This window comes from Dermochelys coriacea, chromosome 1 (genome assembly GCF_009764565.3).
Source record: "Dermochelys coriacea isolate rDerCor1 chromosome 1, rDerCor1.pri.v4, whole genome shotgun sequence".
Lineage (NCBI taxonomy): Eukaryota > Metazoa > Chordata > Testudines > Dermochelyidae > Dermochelys > Dermochelys coriacea.
The window spans coordinates 276,057,568-276,084,934 of NC_050068.2; the positions used below are offsets into that span (position 1 = coordinate 276,057,568).

Below are 27,367 nucleotides of genomic sequence, written 5' to 3' on the forward strand. Positions count from 1 at the left end.
TCATGAAGAATCAACAAGATAAAGTCCTCAAAATAAGGAATGTCACTTAAAAGATATTTGAATTTGCAACTTAATAGCCAATGCACAATGTTTCCTTGGTTATTTAGACTTAAACCCTGATAATTGCCACTGGTCAATTTAGAAAACATTCTGGCAATTCTGATCACCATATTACACAACATTTTGCCAGCATAGATTGGTTTTCAGGTGTTTGAGACATTTTATGATCCCTACTGGTGTTTACAGACTATTGATTTACTTTTTGGTGTAGGAAGGTGTGTTATTATAACACAGAAAAAAAACTTATTGTAGCAAATATGTCGAAATCTCAGTTGTGTACAATACATCATGCTTAGAAACTAGATTTATTTGTAAATATATTGGTCCAACTAATATCAAGTAGGAAAAATTACATTCAAGAAACAACAATTGCAAAAAAGACATAGTTATGTTATAATCTTGATAATTTTTCATAGTATATTTTTCACACAAATATGATTTTAGATTTAAATAAGAACCATAAAGCACAATTACTCAAACTAAATATACATTGCTGTCTTTGCTGCATCAGTAATATGAACTTCTCTTGAGTATGTACGGTCTTCTGGCTTTGTTAACATGTAGTTGCCGTTTCAGGATATAAGGTGTTTTTCTCTTCATTATATCTTGGGTTGAATCCTCTTGATTGAAAACATCCTGCTGAAGTATCTGTAAGACATGAGAAGAGACACTGTGGAATCTCTGTATTTCTTTGGTTTAAAGATAAAGAAAAATATTAATCTCTTATTTTTGTAACTCTATATTCTCTTAATGTACCCAATAGAAAAAGGAAAAATAAAGTTAATAGACTTTAGTCATTTCAAGGAATTATAAAGCAATACCTATCTAATCTCTCATCAGAGAAAATGAGTAAATTTCAAAATTTTGGGGGTGAAATCCTGGTTCCGTTGAAGTAAATGGGACTGTTGACATGGACTTGAGTAGGGCTAAGATTTCACCCAGGGAGTTTTACTTTAATGTCGATGAAGCTTTCAGAAGTTAAGTTTCTTATATTAACTTCTTTGGTTTAAAATTTAGGCTGGAAATCTCATGAGATTTCCACTACTTGCTAGTTTTAGCCTTCCTAGCAATATTACAGTATCTTCATTCTATCAGTAGGCAAATTGAGAAATTTTTAAAAACCAGAAATGTACAAATATCAACAAAATTGAAGTTGTAAATGTTAGAATGTTCAAAACAATTGTGCTTTGAGTTTTTCATGAAAGGTCAGGTCATTTCTTAGTTATCTGAAATGATTTAATCCATTCTTATTACTGCACCTTTTAATGATCAAACACAATCCAACTGGCTGACAGAGGGTTATTAAATTAAAACCTTTGTAGCACTCCAAACTTAATTGTTTGGGTCATGGCTTAAATTCTCACAGAGTATTTCCCAGAGCCCTGGGGCTTGGGACTTCATTCCCATGGGAAGAGTCGGGGTTGGAACTTCACGTGCTGGGGCTCTCATGGGACTGAAAATATCTATGGAGCTCGACTCCAGATGGCTATGGCTGAATTTAAGCCCTGGTTTGGGGCACTAAAATCTATTGATCACTTAGTAAATGGGTCCTGATCTAAAATCCATTGGAATCAATGGAACGACTCCCAGTGATTTCAGTGGGCTTTGGAACAGAGCTTGGATGAATAGGATCACTAGAAGGCGTGTACTGTATTACTCATGGTCAGCAGTGGAGCCCTTTCTCAAGTTTCCTCAATCCCTTCTTCCCTCATTTTCCTCCCCTTCTCTCTTAAACTTGTCTGATATATCTTAGAACTCCTTTACCTCACATCTAAGGTGCATAGGACCATAATTTCTCTATCTATGGCTTCTATGAGGCTGGTGAGCCTTAATTTCTGCTATATGTACCTGCATCTCCAGGGTAAGAGACACCTCAGTATCATGGTGAAGCATGCCAGTTCTACCGCATCTACTCTGAAGTGCTAAACATACTGATGAAAAGGACTCTGAGGTAGTTCTTAGCCCCAAAGATGCTTGCTGTTACAGTTGTGTAAGTGCCACTGCAGCTCATGCAGAGGATTCTGGTGCACAGGCTTGAAAACACACTGCTGTTGTCCACCAGTTCCAATGGGCTGAATTCTTAGCTGTGCTGAGCATGAACTTGGTGCAGCTGAGGACAGTGTGCATATGGGAGAGAGAGCAAGAGAGCAAAATGGCTCGAAACCACCTTTTCTGCACGCTGCCCCTGAGCACCAAAAGATCCCCTAAAGTAACATAGAGCAATGCTTCGGGGAAACACCCTACTTCATGGTATTCCCCAGGGCAACCCTGGTGGCTTTGCATACACACTGTACTGACATAAGTAGTGCAAATGGGCAACTACGAAGTGGGCCCAATGATCCTACGCACATACATAAGGCTTTGTCACACCAGTGTAAATCCAGACTAACTCTACTGCTGTTGAACAGAGCTAAATTTTCTGTTCTGCCAAGAAGCTCATCTTCATATCTCTACTTAGCTTTTTTGGGAATGGCTACAAAGTGTGGAGAAATTATATAGTTAATGTTTTACATTGATATAGCCCAAAGCACCATGTAGCTCTTCAGAAATGATATATGTACAAGACTGTTTAAAGGAAACAACTTGGAGATGGAGAGCACCAGAGAGATGGATAACCAGTGCCCAACAATGCAGGAAGGGGATATTTTGGCCAGATATACTGAGGCTCTGAAGAGTCCATACAGAGCAGGCAAGACCTAGGTTTTTAAGTCTCTCTTGAAATATAAATACAGAATCAGAGTCTTTCCAGTGACATGCATTAGTGATGTGTAGCTTACCTCCCAGTACTGAAAGGCTCTGCTGTGGCAGACTTTTTGGAGCTGGTATATTGTCAGCATCGCTTCCAAGCTGGAGCCATCTAGAGCAGCAGGAAACTGTCCTCTCTGAAGGACATCATCTTCCTCAGACTCCGCTGTTTCCTCTGGTTGGTTGTTTATGTTGTTTATAAGACTGCACACATTTAGCAGGGTCATCTTCCAGTATGGAAGTTTTTCTCTGTTAAGCTGAAAGACACAAAACATATGCTACATTAAATACTGTCTTCTCTTTAGCAAGAGCTGTGTGATACTGTAAAGCATTTCAATGGGGACAATATATTTCGGTTAGTGTGTTTTGGGGTTTTGTTTGTTTTTGTCTAGCCAAAATTAAGGCAACAATTATAATGTGTGGTAATTAGGACAACTCATTTATTGAACATACAGGGTCTGATCTTCCCTATGAATGTGAAAGGAAACTGCCATCAGCTCAGAATGGTAGTATTTCACACCACTCTGTGCAGGTATAAATGATTTTACATTGTTCCAGGAAGTGGAGAATCAGGCTTGTTGGTTGAAGTCCTGGTGCAGGGAGCTCAGCCTCACTAATAAGTATGTGAATCAGAATCCATCCTTGTCGACAAGAGGATTCTCCTCCCCAAACTGTAGACCAGTAAGGGGTACCTCTCTGCTCCATGGCTACTCTTGCAAGGACTGTGCTTTTTTCAGACACAGGTGTGTGATGCAGTTCATGAACCCTCAGGCCTTGCCTGCTGTGGCCCCTTTAACAATGTTGTGTAGGGAGCTGTCATGGAGTACCAATCTGCAGAGCATAGTGGATTGCAGAGTACCAAAATGAAATTACAGATTAAGCTGATGTAAAAATACAAAAAAAGTATTATTAAGCAAATAAAGATGAGCTACTCAATATCTGGTTCTTTAGGGGTAGTGGGGTGAGTTTATAAAAAAAATGAAGGGAAATAATGAAGAAATGGAGGATCCAAAGTATTCTTGCAGTAGGTTATGTGTTATTTGCCTAAACACCTGACACTCATGCAGCTAACAGGTGTTGATCCTATTCAGAAAGGGTTGAGTGGTTTCTGCTGACTCACTGAGGCAGATGACTTAACTGCCCTTTATATACAGGAAGGTGAGAGTAGCTATCATGTGAGTGAGGAACTAGAGTGTGGTTGAACAATCCTAGACAGAATCCTAAAACCTGCCAGGCCTAAGGAGGAGATTTGAACTAACTTTTATATCTTCTTGTTGATCAATACAAACCATAGTCGGGATGCCACTTCGAACTTTTTATACTGTATGGAATTTATTTGTAGGGAAAGTTGGAAAAGATGACTGCCTGCTTTATTCTGCAGTCTGAACATATTCCCTTACAACTCCATTACATTACAAAACTGAGACGTAAAAGATTAATGCTATTGGGCCATCTATACATATCCATGCCTCCTATTACCATTATTAAACGATAGACATGAATACCAATGGCCGTGTAGACTCCTTATAAAGAGGGAAAATGCTAAATTCTGTGGTACATATATTCAGAGATAAATATCCAAAGTCAGCAGAGAGATAAGTCACGTGGGAGCAGATATCCAACAGGGGCTGGTGGTAGGGGAAGGTATTGGCAGGCAAACAAAGGTGGGTAACAGTGGGGAGGCAGGTATGTGGGTCAGAATGGAGGGATCCAGCAGAAAGGAGGAGAGTTCAAGATGATTGGATTTATGGAGAGTGTTGGAGATCAGAAACTTTAGAAGGAAGTAAAGTCTGTAGTAGTGGGTAGAGAGAAGAAGAGGGAAAGAATGGAGGCTTGTCATGGGAGAGGGAGAGATGTGGATCTGAAGATATCTATGGTATTATATGCTTATCTTCAGTTTTTCAGTGCAATTTGTTGAATAAGAGTCACTAATATATATTGGAGCATTTTGCTGTAAGACTGGGTGAACTGCAACAAGAGTTCAGCGATGTACGAGCCATCAGGCCCTAAAAGAATTTACTGATATGGGAAGATTTCCTCCTGGTCAAGCTGAATCTCCAGTCAGTAGAGAATCTGTTGCACTTAACTGCTCTGGGTGCTCCATTCACTTAAACTATTTTTTTCCATTCAGCACCTTCCTTCTATTTTCCTATTAGCTAGAGCTGGATGGAGAAAGGTAAATCTGTTTTCATGAAGGATTTTGATATTTGATTTAATTCCAATTCAGAACATTTCAAAATTCTCTGTGAAAAGGAATGGAACTTTGACTTTTGGGGGCAGTCTTTCTGGGGCGCTGGAGCTGTGCCCTTTAAGCCCTCAGATCCCTTGGCTACTAAGGAGTGGTGAGCTTGGGAGCCAGGACCTCTGAGGTTTCTAGGCTCACAGCTCTCCATCTGCCTACCAGATGGGCTGCCAAGGATCATGAGCTTGGAATGCCAGTCTGAGAAGGAGCCTCAAGCCCTAGAGCCAGGGTTTCCAGGCTTCCAGGCTCTCAGCTCCTTGCAAGCCTGCCAGCTGAGGCTTCTGTTGGAACTTTACCGACAGCTGTCTGTCCCTAGGCAATGTTTCAATTTCAATGAAACACCAAAGTGTATTGTTGGAATTTTTCTACCGGCTTTTAATTTTGGTTTGGAAAAACTCAAGTGAGGGTGCCACCTCGCCTTGGCTTCACTCACTACTTCCCTCCTCCATCATATTTTCCACTCTTTACCTTCCCCATCTATTTTCCCTTCTTTAAAATTTTGATTTTCCTCCAGCACAGAAAGTTGTTTCCTTTCTGGGAAACTAGGGACATGAAAATTCCAGGCACAGGGAAAGCATAGGCTGAGCAGTACCTTCTTGCTCATAGTTCTGAGCTCATAGTTCCCAAATGATCCATGTTGTGAATCAAATCATAGAAAAATAGGGCTCGAAGGGACCTCAGGAGGTAATCTAGTCCAACCTTTCTGTTCTGAGGAAGCTTTAAGTATACCTCAACCATTCTAGACAGATAACTGTCTAATCTGTTATTTAAAATCTCCAATGACGGGGATTCCACAATCTTACTTGATAAATAATTCCAATACTTAACTATCCTTACAGTTAGTTTTTTTCCCTAATAGCTAACCTAAATCTTCCTTGTTGCAAATTAATGTCAGGCTTACAAACAAATACACTTTAATTCATTGATAAAATGTATGTTTCCAGGAACAAATATAATGTAGCAAAATAATATAGCTGTTTCAACAATACAGACATTCATTTTATTTAGTGATAGCATGGTTGGGGTGGGGGAAGGGTATGGATTCCATAAAATTTTCAGTCCACTAGAGAATCCCATAACCTTGTGGTTCTTTGAGTCATCTTTCTAATTGAGATGACTATTCTATGTTGAATTTGTGTGGTATTCATGGTTAGCCATAGTGTGTTTGTTATGGGGTGAGAGGGAGAGAAATGGCATAAAGACAGGCTAAGGAAGTAATAGAAATTTGACTCAATGTCAGCATTTTTTTAAGAAATTCCCTTTGGACCATAGTTTTCCCTCAGATACAGGTGTGTTATTAAGTGGGCATAATTTAGACATTTGTTAGACAAGCCTTGCTTTCTCAGCAGTGTTGGGTTCACTGTTCAGAAAGGTGTATTTTGTTTTGTAGGTGAAATGGAAACACATCCTAAATCCTGCTCAGCAGCTTGAAATTTTGTGTTTTATTTTGTTTACTTAGGCTCATCTGGTCTTCCACCCAGGTGATATAATTAGAGTTCTGAATTATTTGGAAGGATGCAACAAGTTCATAACAAAATTAACCTCTTCATGGAATGTCTGACTTAATTAGCAGGAGGTGGATTTAAAAAGTAAATAAAGTGCCTATTTCAATTTCAAAACTCTCTTTGGTTTACTTTAAATTATTTGTGGCATAAAAGTAATACTGATTTTTTTCACACAAAAGATGAAGCTTTCCATGTATGCTTTCCTGCATGTTCAATGCCTTTGCACTAAGAATGATGCTCTCAGTATGTGGATGAAAATTCTGTGGCTTCCTGTGTAAAACTTCAGTATCCCTTGGGTCTAAAGCTGTTACTCTATCCCAGCTTTAGACAGTTGAGAGAACATTTTTGAAGACATGGGTGGCATATTCAAGTAGCAACCCCCAGATGAGTCAAGTTTAGTATAATAATGAATAAATGGACACAAATCAGACGTCAAGAATTATAACATTCAAAAACCAGTCAGAGAACTCTTCAGTTTCTGTGGTCACTTGATTACAGACCTAAAAGTGATGATTCTTCAACAAAAACCTTCGAAAACAGACTCCAAGGAGAGACTGCTGAATTGAAATTAATTTGCAAAATGGACACCATTAATTTAGGCTTGAATAAAGATTTGGAGTGGATGGGTCATTACACAAAGTAAAACTATTTCCCCATGTTTATTCCCCCCCCCCATCCACACACACACACTGTTCCTCAGGCATTCTTGTCAACTGCTGGAAATGGTCCACCTTGATTATCACTACAAAAGTTTCTCCCCCCCTTCCCCCGCCCGCTCTCCTGCTGGCAATAGCTCACCTTACCTGATCACTCTCCTTACAGTAAAAAGAAAAGGAATACTTGTGACACCTTAGAGACTAACAACTTTATTTGAGCATAAGCTTTCGTGATGCATCTGATGAAGTGAGCACGAAAGCTTGTTCTCAAATAAATTTGTTAGTCTCTAAGGTGCCACAAGTACTCCTTTTCTTTTTGCGAATACAGACTAACACGGCTGTTACTCTGACACCTCTCCTTACAGTGTGTATGCTAACACCCATTGTTTCATGTTCTCTGTGTATATAAATCTCCCCACTGTATTTTTCACTGAATGCATCTGATGAAGTGAGCTGTAGCTCACAAAAGCTTATGCTCAAATAAATTTATTAGTCTCTAAGGTGCCACAAGTACTCCTTTTCTTTTAAGTTTAGTACTGTTCTTATTAGTTAGGCTAGGAGAAGAGTCCCCTTTGGCTCGACAGTTATTGGTTTTTGTAGCATTGTTTGTGAGACACACCTAAGATAGATTGTACAATGGACATCATTCCCATTTATGCCACACTTACATCAATGTAACTCCTTTAACTTCAGTGTAATTACTTCTGATTTGCACCAGTGTCAGATCAGAATGAGGCCTTATGCCTTGAAGAACTGACTGACTAGGTTAATTGTCAGGCAAGACTGCATATATGAGGGCTATTTATAGATTGTGGGAGGGAGTATGGCCTCCTGGTTACAGCGTCAGACTGGGACTTAGTGGACCTGGGTTCTATGTTTGGCTTTGCCACTGGCTTGGTTGGTGATCTTGGGCAACTCACATCACCTCCTCCTGCCACTGTTTCCCATCTGTAAAAAACCAATGGGGACAATGGTATTGATTTCTTTTGTTAAGTGCTTTGAGTTGTACTGGAAAGCACTAGGTAAAAGCTAGATATTGTTATTATATAATTTTCTGCTGTGTAGAAAGCTCTCCTGATTTAGAGAATAGAGCAGGATTGTTACTCCAAAGTAAGAACAGGTACCGAATGACTATATCTCAATTTATAAGTTGTATGAGCTCTCTAGTAATATGGTAAGGCATAGCTTTACACTCATGGAGCCCAAGAATCCTGGTTCACTTTCAATGAGTGCAGGGCCATCCTTAGGCATACGCAGCTGTGTAGGGCAACATGAACTGTGGGGCACCATACGTGGCAGCACTAGCTCTGGTGATCAGCCCTAACCCTTGGCCGGCCCCCCGTGGGCTTTGCCCACTGCAAGGGGCAGGGCCATCCCTAGGGGTGTGTGGGGCCCTGGACAACTCCCTCCACCCCATTTCTTACCTTTCCCTCCGGCTCCCCCCCCCCGCCCGCCCCGATTCCACCTCTTCCCCCGGCAACCCGGCTCTCACCGGCAGTGGCGGGAAGTGGAGCAACCTGGCCCCAGCCAGCTCCACTTCACCAGCTCCCAGCTTTGTCGCTCCGCTTCCTGCGGCCATGAGTGCAGGGAGGTTGGGGAAAGGATGCCCCCTGCACTCAGGGTGGCAGGAAGTGGAGCCAAGCTGCTCCGCTTCCCACCACTGCTGGTGAGTTCAGGGGGAAGGAAATCCCTTCCCCCAAGGCCCCTCCCCTGAATGACACGGCTGGGGCTGGGACAAGGGAAGCAGAGCAGGCTGCTCTTGGCCCCCCGCTAATCCCCCAGGCCACTCTGGCCCTGTGGGGCCCCCAAGAGTGCCCCCCCCAGTTCCTACCTCCCAGACCCTGGTGAGGGGAAGGAGAAAGGGGAGGGGGAGGCCTGAGGTCCCACTCAGCCCTTCCACAGGGGGATTGCATAGGGCACTCAAATGGCTAGGGACAGTCCTGAATGAGTGGCATATTTTCCGCACAGTTCTAGACTGTTAGTCACACAGGTGACTACAAATGCTCAAGCTATGGTTTGGAAACCAGCCATGAAGGAGATCAAAGCTCCGAAGTCTCAAAGGATAGAGCTAATATACTGAAGGTTAGTTCAAAAAAGAGTCTGGTAGTAATTTGATAAAACAATGGAGGTTGTTTGTAGTATGAATCTGACTTTGAGATTTAATGATGCTGAAGAATTCATGTAGGGAATTTGATATATGTTTTTGCATTGATGAAGCTTCTTATGAAATGGAATATTGAAAGTTGTTGGGCTCAGAAATATAATTGGCCTTTTCTCTTTCCTTTGATGTATTTCGGAAAGTTTATGTTCCAGTTGTTAATAGAGCTGGCCAACACTGGCAGTTTCTGGTTCATGATAAATTTTTAAAAAAAAATTCAGATCCAAAATGAAACCAGATTTTTAGAAACTTCCCACAAACCAGAAAATTAAAAAAAAATCATATTCATATTTAATTTACATGATGTTTCCAAGAAGAAATTTGCTCCCCCTGGCCTTGGCAGCAGCTAATTGAAATGGACATTCTTGTTAGTTTCACAGCTGCTATTCAGATGGAAGCCATGAAACTGTCAAGAATGTCTATTTTAGTTAGCAACTGCCAGGGCTCCCAGGGTCTGCAGTTCTGAAACCGACCCACAATACAGACTGCCCCACCACAGGGAACTCAGAGCTTCCAAACTCCTGGGCCTGCCCACTCACAAGTTGGATAGCACAGGGATCCCGCTGGTTTGGGAGTCTGGAAGCCCTCAGGTCCTGGACCCAGGAAAGTCTGCATAGTAGGGCTGCTGTGTACCCTGGAAGCCTATCCCAGGACTTCCAGGCACAGCAGCAGGGAACCTGAAAGTCTTGAGAGCCCCCGGGTTTTCCAGGTTCCCTCCAGAAGAGCCAGGAGCCTAGAGATGGATCTCCTAGGGCTTCCAGGTTCCATCCAGTGGAACCAGAAGCCTAGAGATGGATCTCTTAGGGCTGCCAGGTTCCCTGCGATGGAGCAGAGAGCCTAGCCTGGGTTAGAGCCTAGCCTGGGTTAGAACCAGTGATCCCAGGGTATTCAAAAGACTCCTAGCTCCACATCAGGGAGCCTGACAGACTGGGCATGGTGTGGCTGTCTTTTGACAGAAACTTGCCTGGTTAAATACCACCTCTGGAGGCCCTATTGATGTAGTAATATATTGCACTGTGTGCATAGTATTAGCTGCTGGAACATGGATAAATCTTGAATGTCACAAATTTTATAGGTTTCAGAGTAGCAGCCGTGTTAGTCTGTATTCGCAAAAAAAAAAGGAGTACTTGTGGCACCTTAGAGACTAACAAATTCATTAGAGCATAAGCTTTCGTGAGCTACAGCATCCGATGAAGTGAGCTGTAGCTCACAAAAGCTTATGCTCTAATAAATTTGTTAGTCTCTAAGGTACCACAAGTACTCCTTTTCTTTTTACAAATTTTATAAAAATTCATTTCAGTTCTTGCTTCCTATATCCTGTAACTCATCCACAGCTAAACAGGATTTTTTATAAATAGAACATCAAAATAATGAATAAATTTAAATTCAGATGATTTTGTGCCAGAGACAGCTAAAACAGTAAGGAAACTGGTTACAGAATTCTGGAGGTATACTACAATGCTTGCAAGTCAACTAATATTTGGTGATTGCTGCTTTGCAATGAGCTTTGTTTCATGACAGAGTACTTTCTTCCTCCAGGTAGTATGATTTTACTACTTAGATTTCCCTCCTTTTTCCATAGTGGAGGATGAAATAGTTAAGCATATTCTGTAAATGGATATTCATGTGAATTCAATGGAATATCAGGACATGCCTATTATATCAGCAGTGGAAGACAAGTCAGGTCTATAGGAAATATTTATCGATTCAGGTTCTCATATGCCAGCTTCAGTGTAGTATTTGAGTGCCTCCCAGATATTTAAAAATAGAAATAACAATCTTCCTTTCTCTTTTGCTAAGCAGACAGGCTGAATTTTGTACCAACTGGAGCTTTTCCAAGGTGCATTGCTATTCCTCCAAATATGAGTTGCAGTTACCCAGGTTGGAGGTCATGAATGCATGGATAACTGTGGCCAGGGCTGTGTCTGGGAGGAGGGAGCTATGTCTTCTGGCCAGACATAGATGGGATAGATGGTAGTGAGAAGATTTTACAACTACAAATGCTGGGTATTGCTTATGTATCATACTGTAGCAATGAGGTGTTGAAAAGGACCAAGATTGCTGGCAAGTTTAATAGTCTGAGAGCAGGTGCCTCAATAGTGGGGAATATTATAGAGGAGGCATGTTCTTCAAAGTGACTCCACTTCACCTCAGTCTTGTTTGGGTTCTACTTTACCAGGTTATTCTTCATCCAGCTGCCAGTTTTAGCAAGGCCCTGAGAAAGCTGTGAGTCAGTGCTCTTTATTCTATGTAAAGCAGATGAAGACCAAGATTACATCTGCATACTGATGAGACTTCAGGCTGTGTTGTCTTCCTAGATCTCCAGCAGGCTGAGAAAATGTTGAGTAAAACTGGAGAAAAACATGGGCCTTATGGGATTCCATAGGTGAGAACTCTGGAGATGGAGAAACTGTTGTAGAGAAAAGACCTAAACCATTTCAGAGAACTTCCATTTGCCTCAGGAACTTCTGTATCCCCTCATGAATGTGACACATGTATGTTGTGATCAACAGAATCAAATGTTGCAGACATGTCCAGCAGGAGGAGTTATGAGTATGGATGTGGTTCCCTTTTTTATGGCCAGGAAGAGGCCATCTACCAGGTTGCCATACTCTGGCTTGAAGCTTGACTAAGAGAGATCCAACCCACAGATGGTATTGAAGACTGGCTTTTGCTTGCTTAGAAAAGGGAGGAATAGACCCTGGGCAGTAGTTTGTGAAGTCAGTAGCATATAGTGCAGACTATTGCATGTTCTATGATGGGTTGTAGATTCCCCTAATGAAAGAAGAGTCCTTTACTCTCTTACTATCCAAGAAGGCTAGGGCTTAGAATCACAGATAATTAGAGGTATATTCAGTTTATTTAGAGGTGAATCAGTTTAAATAATTTGAGCAGTAGGACATAATACACCATCAGAATGCCCTTGTTGAAAATATATTATGGATGTACCAGGAATGCCAGGCGGTGTTAATGTGGTTGATAAACTACTTTGCTACACTTGTACATCCAGACTTTCCAAAACAGGTTTGCTTTTTTCTCCTAGATGTGACGGCCAACAAGATGATTAGAGATTGCTTGGTTAGACTGGCAACTCCACATCACAGGTGATTAGTGAGAAATAACAATAGTTATTCTCCATTGAAATTAGATATGAGATGGCAGACAATAGGCTTCAGTTCAGGAAGGTCTGGTCAACTACTACATCTTCCATCCCAAAATGTGCCTCACATTCTTTTACACACTTGAAATAGTTACTGGAAATGAGGTTTTGATCTGATGAAGGCTGCAAACCCACACAAAGTGCATACTAAAGGAATTTACTATCCCTCTAATTGGTGGAGTAGTGAAGACTCCCTTGCTGGAGTGGTGTTATCTCATGCAAACTACAAGTGACTTTTGTGGAGCTTCACTATACTGTACTTGGATGTCAAGAGTACATGTACAGTATGCCAAGGAGCCTGAGATTCACAATTACACCACCACAAGTTAAGTCAGGGATGTTCCTATCACAAGTCCACTTGTTAAGATGGGTATAGTTATTATTAGGTCACTTGAACTGTGTTTATGGATTATGCGGCCTTCTGGACAGAGGGAGGCCTAAACAGCAAGTTGCCTTACCCAACACTACACATAACAAAAATCAGATATGATTCAATTTGGCATATTCTTAATCAGCCATTACACTACTGTTTTAGTGTTTGTTGTGTGTCAGAGCTGGGGAAGAGCGACAAGTGGTGAAATCTTGGCTCTGTTGACATCAATACCAAAACTCCCACTGACTTCATTGGAGCTAGGACTTCACCAAGTGTGTATTAGTCTTTTGAGATTCAGAGGAAGAATCCTTCTGACAGAATCCCACTCCCAAACTGGTCCCAGGAAAAGAATTCCTACTAATATTTTTCCCCACTTGACCAGCAGGAGTCAAGAAGCAGTTTGTATGACATCTGGGCCTTGTTACTTTGCTAATTGGGAATACAGAAATATAGGAATTACCATACTGGATCAAACTGGATATCCATCTAGGCCAGTTATCCGTTTCCATTGGTACCTGATGTCAGGTGGTATCAGAAAGGGAGGGGGTGAGAAACCTTGAGCTGAGCAAATATGGAATAACCAGCCCACAGGGGAATTTTCCATTAAAATGCAAAATGTTTTGACCACTCTTGTGAGAAGGGCTAAAACATCCTATTTTAAATTCATACTATTTTAAATAAATAAATAAATAATTTATCAGGGAAGAATGAAACATACATATATTTCCCACTTCATTAAAGTTTTTGGCTGCTGCCTGTCAAATATGTATGTTCTGTTTTTGATACTTCACCTATGTGAAGCTGATATCATTGAACCCTGCGTATTTGGAAAATAAATCTACGGATGATTCTTTGGCCACTCAGGAAGGAAACTATTTGCTGGATATTTTTGTGACTATTTTTCTGATGTTCTGATGCAATCACTAAAACTACTATATTATTCCTAAACCAAAATCAACATCTGTTGGTAACAATTTTTGTCTTCTGAAAATATTAATTTTACACATATGTAGAAAAAGTACAATAGCATCTCATTTAGGCATTAATTCAAGATCAATTTAGATATAATCCTATTGGAAACACATTTTCCTCTGGTAAATTTACATGAAACACAACCTGAATAATTTAATGAAAGTACCAGCATTACACGTGAGAGACACTTTAATTTTTCTGCGTCACATCAACACCTTTAAAATTCCTTTGAACTAGAAGAAAATTTTGCACCAAAGTAATGCCTTGCACTGAACTTTTATGTCTAGACTGTAGGTTATTACTTTGTGCAAAGACTTCCATGCTTGTAATGAGAATTCATGTGCTCCCTACAAGTCAGCTAAAGGGTAAAAAGAAAAAAGAATTACCTTTGATGTATACATATTGGTCAATAAATCTGCTTCTAACGCTTTCATTTCCTCTTCTGAATCTGGGAATAAATCAGAACCACATGTGTACTAGTTCATCACAAATCAGAGTCATTTTATTTCAGAATATAGGATTTAGGTATATCTCATTAAGAGCTCTTAAACTTAAATAATGGATAATCGTCTAATGGAGAATCTTTATCTCTTAAAATATGATCCAAAAAGACTGACTACAAGGGTCTTTTAGTATAAGTACAGCTAGGTTAATGATGCATCTTATAAACAGTCACTCTCCATCATTCTAGGGCCTGATTCATAGTCATTGAATTCAATGGAAAGATGCACATTGACTTCAATGGGCTCTGAATCAGGCGCATAATCTATAGCCATTTCAGTACAACAAAAATGTTGCCCAATCTCCTCATGTCAATACGACATGTCAATGTCAATACGAGTTTTTTTATCATCTGAACAAGCTTGTCTGTCACCTTTGCAAACTTTTAGACACTGATTTATAGGTCTTTATCTTAAAAGGGACACTTCTTCACAATAAAGACAAAGTTTTAAGTAAAGTTTTTAAAGAATATGCATTAATAGTAGTTATATTTACTAGGCAAGACTCTCATTTTAGTCATACCAATATAAATTCTGCTGACACCAGTGATTTCAGACAGATCAGAATTTATCCTATCGACTTTTAACTCTGTGTGTGTGTGTGTCTGTCTGTCTGTCTGTCTGCCTGTGAGATTTAGTGTAGTGGAATCATTTCTTTCTACTAATTTAGTTGATCCTACATAGAGCAATATATGAGTAAGTCTTATGACTTAGCTGATGGGGAAACATTATTTTAGAAGGATGAAGCACAATCAGAAAGAATTCTATTCTGCTGTGCACTGAATTGTGTGACAGAGATCTACTACTTTGCAAACATAGCAACCATAACTCAAAGATTATGGTAAATGTTTGGAGATCATTAAATACCTCTGTTGAAGAAAATTTTAATTTAATTGTTTTGTAGCTTCCTAAAAGCAACAGTAATTCAAAGCGGATCCATAAATGTATTTATTTAGACATAAAAAAAATTATTAAAAAGATACTTATCTGAGGCTCGAGGCACTCTAACAAATATAACAATATATTGTCAATATCAGCTGAATTAACATGAACAGTGTTTTTGTTGTTATTCGTGTGTTCTATAGAGTGGAATCTGTTGGCCATTTCCATCCAGGTTTGAGATCTACTGATGAAAAGTGCTATAGAAGAATTTTTTAAAAAATGTCATTCAATTACTTATTTATTTATCTATTTTATTGCTACTGCTACCTTGGCAGTCACAGGAATATAAGAGATAAGACTAGGAGGGTCCTCATGGATAATCCAATCCAATCCGGTCCTCAGCTACCGCAGGCGACCCCAGGATATATTCCCATACATAAAATAATCAAACTTCATTTTAAAACTACTTAGGCTGTTTGTCCGCACTACTCTCATTAGGAGACTGTTCCAGAACCTTTCTCCTCTAGTTAGAAACCTTCTTTTATCCCTTATTCTTGTGACGCCATTGTCCTTTAGCTTAAATAGCTCTTCTCCCTTCCTGGTGTTTTCACCCCAATGTATTTATAGAGAGCAATCATATCCCAGCCTTCATTTTGCTAAGCTAAACAAGATAAACTTTTTTAGCCTCCTCTTGAAAGATAGGCTCTTCATTCTCCCTGATAACCGAAGTAGCCCTTCTCTGCACCAGTCATTAACACAATATCTTAGTACCTACCAAAAGTCCTGTTACTAGGACTCTGCCCTAGCTTACACTACAAAATAGAGACTTAAAATAGAGCATAGAGAATGGCCAAGATAGGTGGAATGCTGCACAGAGTACGCAGGTGATAAGAAATGTTTTGAATGAAGAGATCAAGGGAGCTTGGTGTACACTATTTGGGAGCCTATTCCAGGTGAAAAGGGTGGCAAGGAGAGAAATATGGATTCAAGAGCCAGTGAAAAAAGACAATGGGAGGAGGCAAAAGAGGCATGGGCAGACAGCACAGGGAGTGGGAAGCGGTGCAGGAGGATGCAAGGATGCAATGAGAACAGAGTTATAGAGAGCTCTGAATACAAAGTTTGTTTGTATCACATGATATTGTTTAAGGGGGAAATGTACACACCTTATTCTCCTCTAGCTGGTTCATACCTTAACTGGATTGAAATTCTGCACTTTGTTCATATATTTAAATTTTACAAGCTACATTTTCCCCTCAGTACAAACTATATTTTCAAAAGAAAAATAAAATATATATTCTGTGTCTTAGCTAAAAACAGTTCAATGCTTTCCACATTGAGCTAATCTATCTGTCCCAGGTCCACATTTTCATATTTTTAAGCAAAATATAGCATTTGAATGTCCTGCTTTCTTCATTAGAGACCCAATCTAATGTCTATTGAAATAAATGGGAGACTTTCCATTGACTTCACTGGGCATTGGAGCAGGTGCTACTGCAGGATCTCATCCTGCAACACTGATGCCAACAGTCACCATTTTTTTTTGGTTATGCTTTTTAAGATCTATGGATGAAAAGTGCTACATAAAAACCAAGAATTATCATTATTCTCACAGCTTTGCTATTCTATGAAACAAAGGAACTGATCCTGCTGCAAACAAGTTTACAGCAAAATTCCTTTCTCTTTAAACAGGAGCAGGATCAGATTCAAAGTTCTATTGTATGTAAGGTTTTGCTTACACTTCTCACACTGTCAAATGCTAATACCTAGTTTACTAGTTATTCTCTTCAAAACATTTTTGTTAGTATTCCTTTAAGATCTTGTTTGGAAATAACAGTTTATCATCTAGAACAATGCTAATGTGCTACCGATATAAAAGTTTACAGGTGAAAAATTATAATCTAACGGATATAGGCCAGTGCCCTGAATACACTGTGAAATAGAATTCTGAAAGTTGCAATGTGAGGGTTATAATTTCTAATTTCTAATTTCTAATTTTGTATGTATTTTTTTTACTTTACTAGCATTTCATAGAATCATAGCAATGTAGGGCCTCAAGGTCATCTAATCTATTTCCCCCCTACATGCTGAAGCAGGCAGGTAAGTACACCTAGATCCACCCTGACACTGTGAATATAATATCATAAATCATGTTAATAAAGTATTAAGCTATTTTGTAATTTAGCAAATCTTTATTTTGAAATCTACTGTGCTTTATGTGCATGTGTGCGTGACTGTGTGGCTATAAAAGCCATTACATTTTTGTGTATAAACTTAGCTATATCGTTTTTCCAAAGGAAACTATAAACTAAACAAGTGTTACAGATCATGTTAACCTCTGGCTCTTTAAAGCAATTACACTTGGAGTAGAAAGTCACTTGAGTTTATCCTCCTATGGTGTGATTTGGTTTTGCTTTGATGTAAATCTGCAGTTTTCTTTCCCCTTGAGATAATTTGGTAACTATTCTTTTAACACTGCAGCTTCAGTTTTTGTATCTGCATCATTGATGAATATGAAATATGTATTTTAAGTACACATATAGCCATTTTGGTTAAGATTTGTCAAGATCCTTCATATGAGCTGTAGGAAAGATCTTGCCTACGATATTTGAGAGAATAACACAGCATTCCATCCATCACAAATACTTTCAACATTTGTTACAAAGTGAATGATCACATCCCATTATGTTTCTCAGGGGCTAGTCTATAACTTTTTAAAAAATATAATACTGATGCTGCCTGAAAGAGCAGGTGAATGTGAAGGGAGGTACTCATGGGGTGACAGAAAACTGTCACTCAACACTTATTATCAGGGATGGCTTGTGTGTGTGTGTGTGTGTGTGTGTGTGTGTGTGTGTGTACATATATAAACCTTAGTCTACAGTTAACTCATTTTGTTTCTTTTGATCTCATCGGAGGGGCTAGTATACATGTTAGCTCTCATCACCTGAAAATGACTAGACAGATGTAAAACCTTTTTTTTAAAAAAAACTTCCACTCCTCCTGGGCTTAAATGCCCATCAGAAGAGGAACAATCGATAACTAATCACAGAGACAAGTTTGGGGACAGGAGTAGAGAGCCCCACACACCAATTCACAGTTTAGGAAGGAATCCCAGAGAAATTGCAAATCGGAGCTTACCTGAACACAGACTCCAGGAGGTGAAAGCCAGCAGGATCATGCACACCAGTTGAATTCTCATTCTTGCCATCCTCAGCCCTCTAGAAAGTAAAGTCCATAAATACTAAGAAGAAGAGATGAGAGAGACAGACACAGACAGAAAGAGAGAGAAAGTACCGCTGCTTCTTTCCCTCACTGTCTTGAGCGGACTTGTGAGTGTCTGAACCATAAGGGGAGCCCTGGACCATTCCCTAAGTATATAAGCAGTGGGGTGATGTCACAAAAGTAGAGTGATTGTCTCTTAATGAATTACCCTCCCTTCTCCTCCTCCTCCTCAGCCCCCGCCCCCAGCTACTCAGGTCTGAGTGAAACTGACGCGATTCACTAATTGCGCTGCGCTGCTCCACACTCCTTGACGCACACAGAGATCAGTTCCGAAACGTTCCTACATTCAGAGCAAAGCGGTGCTCGGCTCACCTGTTCTCTGTCATACACACAGCAGCCCGAGAGCTAGGGCAGTTCTTATTTCTTTATGGGGAATAAGGGGAGTGTGTGCATGTGCATTCAAAAGGAGTGATCACCTGGCAATAAGATGCACTGTACAAGATGCAAGAAAGATGCTCTGGGAAAGGGAGCTATATTAAAGGGGCGAACATCTTACCCCAATATCCCATTGAGATCACCCCATCACCGTTGTACATACTTCCCCTCTGTAAATGTGTTGCCGAATTTTACTAACTGCCCGACAAACAATGCGAGGGAATAAAATGTATATTGAGTTATATGGAACCGATGTTTTGTGCCATCAAAGGTTGTTATTGGTTTTTTTAAGTATATTTTCTATAGATTTTTTTTTAAAATGTAGGATACACTAATAGCTAGACTTTAGGCTATTTCGTGTGTCCTAAAATATATCGTATACAGATAGAATGTATGAAAGTTTAAGTGTGCTATAGGGCAATGAAAAATAGCCCCATAATATAGAAATTACATTTGCATCAGTGTTGTACAATATTGATAGGGATTTTCCCCCAATCCCACCCTCGAAGACATAATGAGAACAGATTGTAGATGGATAAAAACTACGGTAAATACATTTTAAAAAAACCCGACATACAGAAAGTACAAATGTATGCGGGTCAACGTTCAAGTGATATATTTTGTGTGGCTGCTTTCTTTAAACTGGAGCTGAAATATTTCTTTTTGGCTGGTGTTGTTGCTTCCATTAGGGGGCGCAATGGAAGTATGAGAAAAATCACTCTCTCCCTGTTGGTATTCAAGCTTTAAGAGCCTTGTAGAAAACTCAGACCTATATTGATTTGAGTTAATAGAAATTAATATTGTATGCAAACTGGATTGGTGAAGTATTTCTCATTTGTGTTTACAGGCTTTCCCTATAATTTTTATCCTCAGCACCATCACTATAAATGTAAAGAATAATTGAAGCAGTGGAAGGGTTAGAGAGGCTAATATTTTTTTAGCATCAGGACTGGGGTGAAATGCTACAGAATCACATTAGCCTGGACCACATTATTTCTTTACAATATGACTTTTCTCAAAGACAAATGTTCCATCTGCTGAAGGCAGAGAATACATATATTATAGTGCAGCACATTTTGATCTGTGGAGATTTGTTTAAGGACCGGTACACGTAGTCCACATGCCAGCAACACACTCATTGAATGATTGCGTCTCAGATGATGATTGCTTTTGCGCAGCACTGAAGAGGAAATCGCTTCCTTTAAAAGCAAAGGCAATGACACTGATCAATTATATCCTTCCCCCCCCCCACGTGCTACACACTTTTACATACTGTAGAAATATATTTCATGTAGTTAAAAAATACACCCTATTTAAAACATCCTGCCACCCAAGGCAGCCTTAGATCAGACTTCTTCTGTATAGATTCCCATTTTGCACAACGGTAACGTTTTAGCACTGTTGTCACAAATGTATAAATATGAAGAAACACACCCCGAGTTAGTTCTTGGATTATTGTTGGTACTTTAACCCAAACTTTTGCCTATTATTGAAAGCTTTTTCTTTCCTGTAATTCTGGCTTACTAAGCAAGAATGGTTTTTTGAAATAAAGCTTTCTTATTTTACAGTCAGTGCTATTCATTCGTATTATCGTTACAGAGGATCACAAATACACACTGTATAAAGACCAATCATTAGCTAAGTTTACTCCCTGGGTGTACTATTTCTTTTCAGAAAGTTCTGTGAATGGGAATCATATATAGTGTCTGCTCTCTGACATGGGTTTCTCCAACAATATAATTCCCATATTCTTACATAACTGAAATGTACAGTGATGGTGTTGGGTGGGGGGGTTCCCCCAGTGAGTCAGTGATTGTCAGTTTTACTGCCACTAAAAGATGTGATCATCTAGTTTTTATTCTGGTTCTCTCTTGATTATAAATCAAGGAAATAATTTAGGGTTCTGTTATGCTATAGCCCTTCTCAGTTCTGCCTCTGGTTTTATCCCACTACTAGCAACTAATCAGGCATGAACACTAAAGTAGTTCAAAACCTCTTTTGCTTCCATGTTCCCCCTTCCATACTCATCTATACCTTCTAGACATCTCATTTTCAAATGTACTGGGGTCAGGAACCATTGATCCAGAACCCTGGAGTAGTTTTATTTTGTTCGAAATGAGATTGAGCCACCTGTTCTTTTCCCGTTGGTCCTTTGTTTCCTTTCCTCCAGTTTCTTGCTGTGTCTGCAGCTTTCCCCTACTGTTACATTAAAATGTTGTATAGTGGGAATAGTAAGCATTCTAATAGCTGAATCTCAAAATCAGTTATTTTCATTCCTAGGTCTTTCCTATTTGGAAGTGTGTCTTTCGTTTGCAGAATAACCTGCCCTGGGAAGGCTTTCTAGGGGGTAATTGTTTCTTTTTCTGTAAGGTTCACATTGTTTGTAGAGGTCCCTTTAAAAAAACAAACAAAAAAAAAACCTATGACCCTCATGACCTAAGGAAAATATGTACAGCCCTTCAAACATGTCTGCCAGGGTGGGGATACTGTCATATCTTAGTAGCATTCAGACCGTCATCTGCAAAGCGCTCTCAGGCCCACACACCACCTTCTCTCACAGTGGCAAAAAACAGCTGCAGGTAATCAAACAGTGGTTCTTCCTATTAGATGTAGTCCAATAAAAGAACAAACTAACTAACCTCTATGCACACTGTGTATCTGCTTTGTCTTTTGTATCTGTAAATACAGCTGCAATCAATTCTGTGCATGACACCAAAGATGATGGGGTTAGTAGCTGACCCTTAGCTCAGAGCCACCAAACTTACAGTCAGAGAAACAAAGTACCTAGCAGCCAGGCTTATGATCTGACTGTCTACACCCTGTAATAACAACCATACCCCCTCTCTCACTCATAGAGAAGAGAAGCAAACTGCTAAATGTCCTGGAGTGAGAATAGTGGAAGCTACAGGTAAATGAGAGGAGAATAAGTATCAAATAATTGGTAAAGACTTCCACCCAGGGAGCATAAATAATTAGACAGATGCAAAATAGGGGGAGAAATGCACCCATCTGCATTCATCTCATTAAAGCAGGTTTACTTTCATATTATCTGTTTGACAGTGTCCTATGACATTGTTTTGGAACCATGCTCTGCAGGTATGACAAGGAAAGTGTGGAATCCTGAATTTCATAAAGGAGTTACCCTTCCCCCCACAGAAGGGTGAGCGAGGCCTCCCCTCAAACGTGGGGGCATTGTGACTTCAATTGAATCACATCTGTGTAACCCTTCTCTGGTTATGATCCATGGGTCTGAACAGAAGATCATGGCTGTTCCCTTCCCACCAGCTCCTTCCATGCCACTGTTCTGCTCAGCATCCTGCCCCTCCCCCATTGTGGACCCTGGTCTGCACTGAGAAAGCTCCCCTGGGTCTGGAGGAGAGAGATTGGTCCCACTGAGGCAGCGGAGCCTCTTTCTGGATCGAAGGGGTGAGATCTCCACGTGGAGATGTCCTTCACTCAGACATCAAATGAATGTTGTAAAATATGAGTTCAGAGTGTCAGTAAAGGACAATTAAGCGCTTTCACGGTTGTTCACGGGAAAGTTGGCACCCTTGATTCCCTGGTTGGAAATATTGACCTATTTTCTTTCGCTTCCATCTCAGAGTTTCCTAGAGAAGTGCCCATTCAGGACTGCATTTCTTCTACCCCAATAATTACATATTTTCCAAAATAACCTGAGTGATTTTACCTTTCAATTGCCTCCAGTATCCATGATACAGCCACTAAAACATGCACTGTTTTTATTGAAATGTAATTAGATGATATCAGTACTGAATATATGTATATATGTGGGGGGGGAGAGTGGATAATCTCTTTGCCATATACCACCGTATATACATACATTCCCCTCTCCTCCCCAACCATGACAGGTCATGCTTTGATATTGTTTGGTAAACTGAAACAGTTCCAGAGTGAGAAAATGTTGCTTTAACAGAACACTTAAATTGTTGTTCGACTGAAGTGATGAAAATAATTGTCTACAATTCTTGAGAAGGAGAAATGAAATCTGCCTGAATTCAGTTGAGTGAATTCCACTCTTTCTCATGGTATTCAGACATCCATTAGATATGCCTCAGTTTCCCCTCACATATGATAATTGTAGGCAACATGATCTGTCTCATATGGCATTGGTTAAATTGTATCTCTTCAGGAGGAACTGGAGGGCACACTGTGAAAGTTTTGAATACATTATACTTTATCTCTCCTGCTACCTTCCTAAGTCTCTCAGATAATTGTGCTGTTATTTTCTTTGTATTTGAAAGACAATTTCACTTCTTCTAGTTATTTAAATATCAGAGAGCTGTGGAAAGATTTTTGAGTTAAAAATACTAAGGAATATTTCATCTGTGCACAATAGAAGTGCTGCATGTCTCTATTGCTGGAAAGAAATGTTCTCAGATCAGTAAGATTATGCTGAGATCTTCAGCTATGACAGACCAATATGTTCTCAACTAGGGATGGTCATCCTGTTTCAGGGGCCTCAATCATGCCCCTTTCTTTATGGCTATCTATATGGAGAGTCCCAAAACATATGAGAGGGGGCTCGCAAAACTTTTTATTGTAACTTGGGGTCACAGTATGGATAAACTTGGGAACCACTAATTTAATTTAATTTATTTACACATTTTGCTTTACTTAATTTAATAGCTCTTTTTTCATGCCCATTCTTCTTTCTATTCCTTTTCCAACATCAGGCAGAAGTACTAGTTTTATTTAAATTCCTGTTGCATAAGCAATAAGCTTGATTTGGACATGTATGGTTCTATCATTTGCAGTGTTGACAATGTTCATGATTTTGTCATGATAATTATTGTTTTCCTTAAACCCTCAGCTCCTGGTGTCAAGTGGATATCTCATGATTTCAGGCTTCATCCTTAAAGAAAAAATAAGTTTCTAGCCCACGTGGCTGTGGAGAAAGCTCCAAAATGCACCCTAAAGGCTCAAAAATAGAAGGCAAATAAAAAGAACACCAAATCTATTATTTTTACATAATCTCCTTATTTTAAAGCCAATCTCATGATTTTTGGTGAGCCAGACTCATTATTTTTGAACATTTGGGGTTGGCAATACTGCATTTGAAAATCATTGTTAAGCCTAATAGCCAGATATGCATCCTACTGTATACTTAGGAGTTCTTTTAGTATGCAAAGTAAGAATTAACAGAGTTGTGTCGTCATCATTATGCGAACATTACATGACTCTACAAATAGGTTCTATGCCCACCCAGAAACTTCCAAACCTTTTACCCAAAACCTTTTTACCGAAAAAATGATGTGCACTGCACATTTGTATGGTGAGATGTGCATGCAGAGGCACCATCTTTCTAATGTGCCAGGGGTGGCACCCCCCTGGCTCTGACCCAGGCCCTGGCCCCATTCCACCCCTTCCCCCAAAGCCCCGCCTCTTCCCACCCTCGCTCCTCCCCTTCTGTTACCAGCACCTCTTGCACGCCATGGAACAGCTGATCATGGCAGGCAGGAGGCGCTGGGAAGGTGGGGGAGACACTGATTGGTGGGGCTGCCGGTGGGCAGGAGGCACTGGGGCAAGGGGGAGGTGCTGATCATGGAGGGCTGCCAGTGGGTGCTCAGCACCCATCATTTTTTCCCCATGGGGGCTCCAGCCATGGCGCACTCATGGATTCAGTGCCTATGCATGAATGAATATACAGCATTCAAGAAAATCCTTAGGGATTAAAAAGCAAACATTACAGTACAGACAATGTGGTAATAAGAAGACATGTCACAACAACAAATATGAGAAAACAATAATTCACAACATAGATAACATAAGTAGAAACCCAATAGACACAGAAATGAAAGCATCACTCTTGAAAATAGAATATTGTTTTGCATAATAATAATTATATTTTGTATTTACATAGAACCTTTCAATGAAAGATTTCAATGTTTTACAAACATCAATTAATCAAGGCCATGTCTACATGAGGAACAATTTACCAGCATAGGAATACCAGTATACTATACTGGCAAAGCACTCCTAGTGTGGACAGAGTTTATATCAGCAAATATTTTACCTAGATAGTTTATTCCACCCCCATCCACCTGAGTGGAGCTAAGCTACACTGGTAAAATAAATTGATTGACCATGGTGGGTGCAGGACCAGACTGCAAGTGAACTGTCCAAAGTAATGTGGCATGTCAGTGGCAGAGTATAGAATAGAGTGAAGGGGTGCTCCTGACTCCCACATTCCCGTGTTCTAATCACAATATAGGCCCAGTCCTGAAGACACTTGCACGCATTCTTAAACACAGGAATAGTCCAGTGCATTTAAATAGGACTACTCACATGCTTAAAATGAAGAGTAGATATATGTGTTTGCAGAACTGGAGCACACTTTAAAATAGGAAATGGCAATATTCAAATAAATAACATTTATGAGTGTGATGATGTTGTCCAGAGAAGCATTGGCTGAATTATTTATTATGAACACTTTATATGAAGAACTCTGGCCTTTCTTCTGTTTGTGAACCATTTGCAAATTGATCGGGATTTCTCTGAATGTGTTGTGTTATTCATATATGCAGTGTTGTAGTCATGTTGGTCCCAGGATACTAGAGCAACAAGGTAGATGAGGCAATAGCTTTTATTGGACCAACTTCTGTTGGTGAGAGAAAAGAAGAGCTCTGTGTAAGCTCAAAAGGCTTGTCTTTCTCACCAACAAAAACTGGTCCAATAAAAGATTATATCACTCACCTTGTCTCTTTGTTATTTATAAGTATTCACTAAATAGCTTCTATGAACAAGTGTTCACACACTATTAACTTCCAGTATTCATGGTAGGTGATTAGTCATCTAATTTATATAGCATTTTCTACTCCTGACTAAGATAAAAGTTTCTTTTTGTTGTTGTTGTATTTTAACACAAAAGACTAACCAATAACTATTAGTCAATAATGAATAGTGCACCTCTGGTATGAATTTTCAGACAATACATTATTCTTGCCAAATCTGTGAAGATGATGTGATTTGCAAACATTTCCCTAAATAAACTGGTGGCTGTCCACATGCTTTCTAATGATTTTATCAATAATCTGTGCTGCCTCTAATTTTTTTTAGCTGAAAGAGAAAATAACGTTTTTAAATCTTTGCAAGCAGTTCTATTTGAATGAACAATACGACCAATGAATAACAGCAAATTGGATTATATCCAGTCCTATATAGTCCTAATCATGGTAATATCTGAGCTCTTTCCAATCCTGCACTAAGCAGCATGATTAACTTTTGTCTTACTTATTTGTGAAAATATTTACATGGTTTTGTCCTATTAGATCAGCTATAGACTAGATGAAAATTGCATAAGATTTTTAATGCATCTTGAGGAAATGCACAATTCTGTCCACAAACTAGAAAAGCTTTATAAAGTGAACTGCTGAATGAAACAATTAGGGCTGAGTTGTGGCTGTTGATTGCACCAAGACACCTCTGGAGTAATATGAGGTCTGAACTGACAATGCATTAAAATTCAGTGTACTGAAGTGCACGTAAAAGTATCTCAGGCAGAGGCTCATATTTCCATTGTGTTATATTGTAACTGTTCAATTTAAATTACATAGGGCTCAACTGATTTCAGAGTTGTACGTTACCTTCCACTTGATCAGTACCATCTCACAAACAGAATTTCCTTATAAACAGGAAACTAATGCATCATAAAATACATTAAATCCTAAGCATCTTTATAGGCACAAAGCAAGACAATGCTACATTGAAACAGTTACTATATCCTTCTCTCACTTCACTCTACATAAAATTAAAAGCGATTCCTCAACAGGAATCTCCATATGATATAATACCTGGACAGAAATAAATTAATATGTAGAGTCTATTCCTGCATCCTTTTAATTGAAGCTAATGAGGGTGTTACCTGAGCAAGGAGTGAAGAATCAGGGCCTTAATATACAAGTGAATGACTGTAAATAAATTAGAAAATCTGACCTCCAGTGCAGTGAAACAGACAGGAGTGTTTTGACTCTACTGTTCTAAAAGTTTCAAAGTCAGTTGATAACAGCACAGCCAAGGGCATTTCTGTCTCTCATAATACCTGGCAAGTGGATTTCTCAGATGGAACATCTGGCCTTAAGAAAAGGATAAAGCAAATTATGTAACACCACATACAACTCAAACACATAAATTAGAGATTGACAAGACTCAATAGGTCATATCTAGTTCATCTTCTTGACAGTGAAGGATTGATCCCTACAGCACATTTGCTAGTGATTTGTCTAGTCTAGTTAGGCTCTGGTGACTTAGGGCTTGGCTACACTTGCGAGTTACAGCTCATTAAAGGAGCTCCGGGCGCACTAGCTCACTACCCATCCACACTGGCAAGGCACGTACAGCACTCTGACTCTGCAGCTAGAGCGCTCCTGGTACTCCACCTTGGCAAGTGGAATAATGTTTTGTGCACCCTGGCTGGAGCGCCACAGCGCCAGTGTGCGC

At 39.7% G+C, this 27,367-nt stretch overlaps 1 protein-coding gene across 1 annotated transcript; it reads right to left on the reverse strand.

Moving 5' to 3' along the window:
- Positions 1-346: 346 nt before the first annotated feature.
- NTS (neurotensin) lies at positions 347-18,691 on the reverse strand. Its single transcript, XM_038374044.2, has 4 exons — positions 18,392-18,691; positions 14,258-14,319; positions 2,838-3,062; positions 347-708 (listed from the first exon to the last, which is right to left on the reverse strand). Exons 1-4 carry the CDS (start codon positions 18,459-18,461, stop codon positions 568-570), a joined length of 498 nt encoding a protein of 165 aa, XP_038229972.1. The 5' UTR covers positions 18,462-18,691; the 3' UTR covers positions 347-567.
- Positions 18,692-27,367: the final 8,676 nt, after the last annotated feature.

Coding starts and splice junctions, on each gene's coding strand:
- NTS (XM_038374044.2), bottom strand. CDS start 18,461: ATGGCAAGAATGAGAATTCAACTGGTGTGCATGATCCTGCTGGCTTTC. Junction 3,063..14,257: donor CCAATATGTATACATCAAAG/GTAATTCTTTTT, acceptor TGTGTCTTTCAG/CTTAACAGAGAAAAACTTCC. Junction 709..2,837: donor GAGCCTTTCAGTACTGGGAG/GTAAGCTACACA, acceptor CATGTCTTACAG/ATACTTCAGCAGGATGTTTT.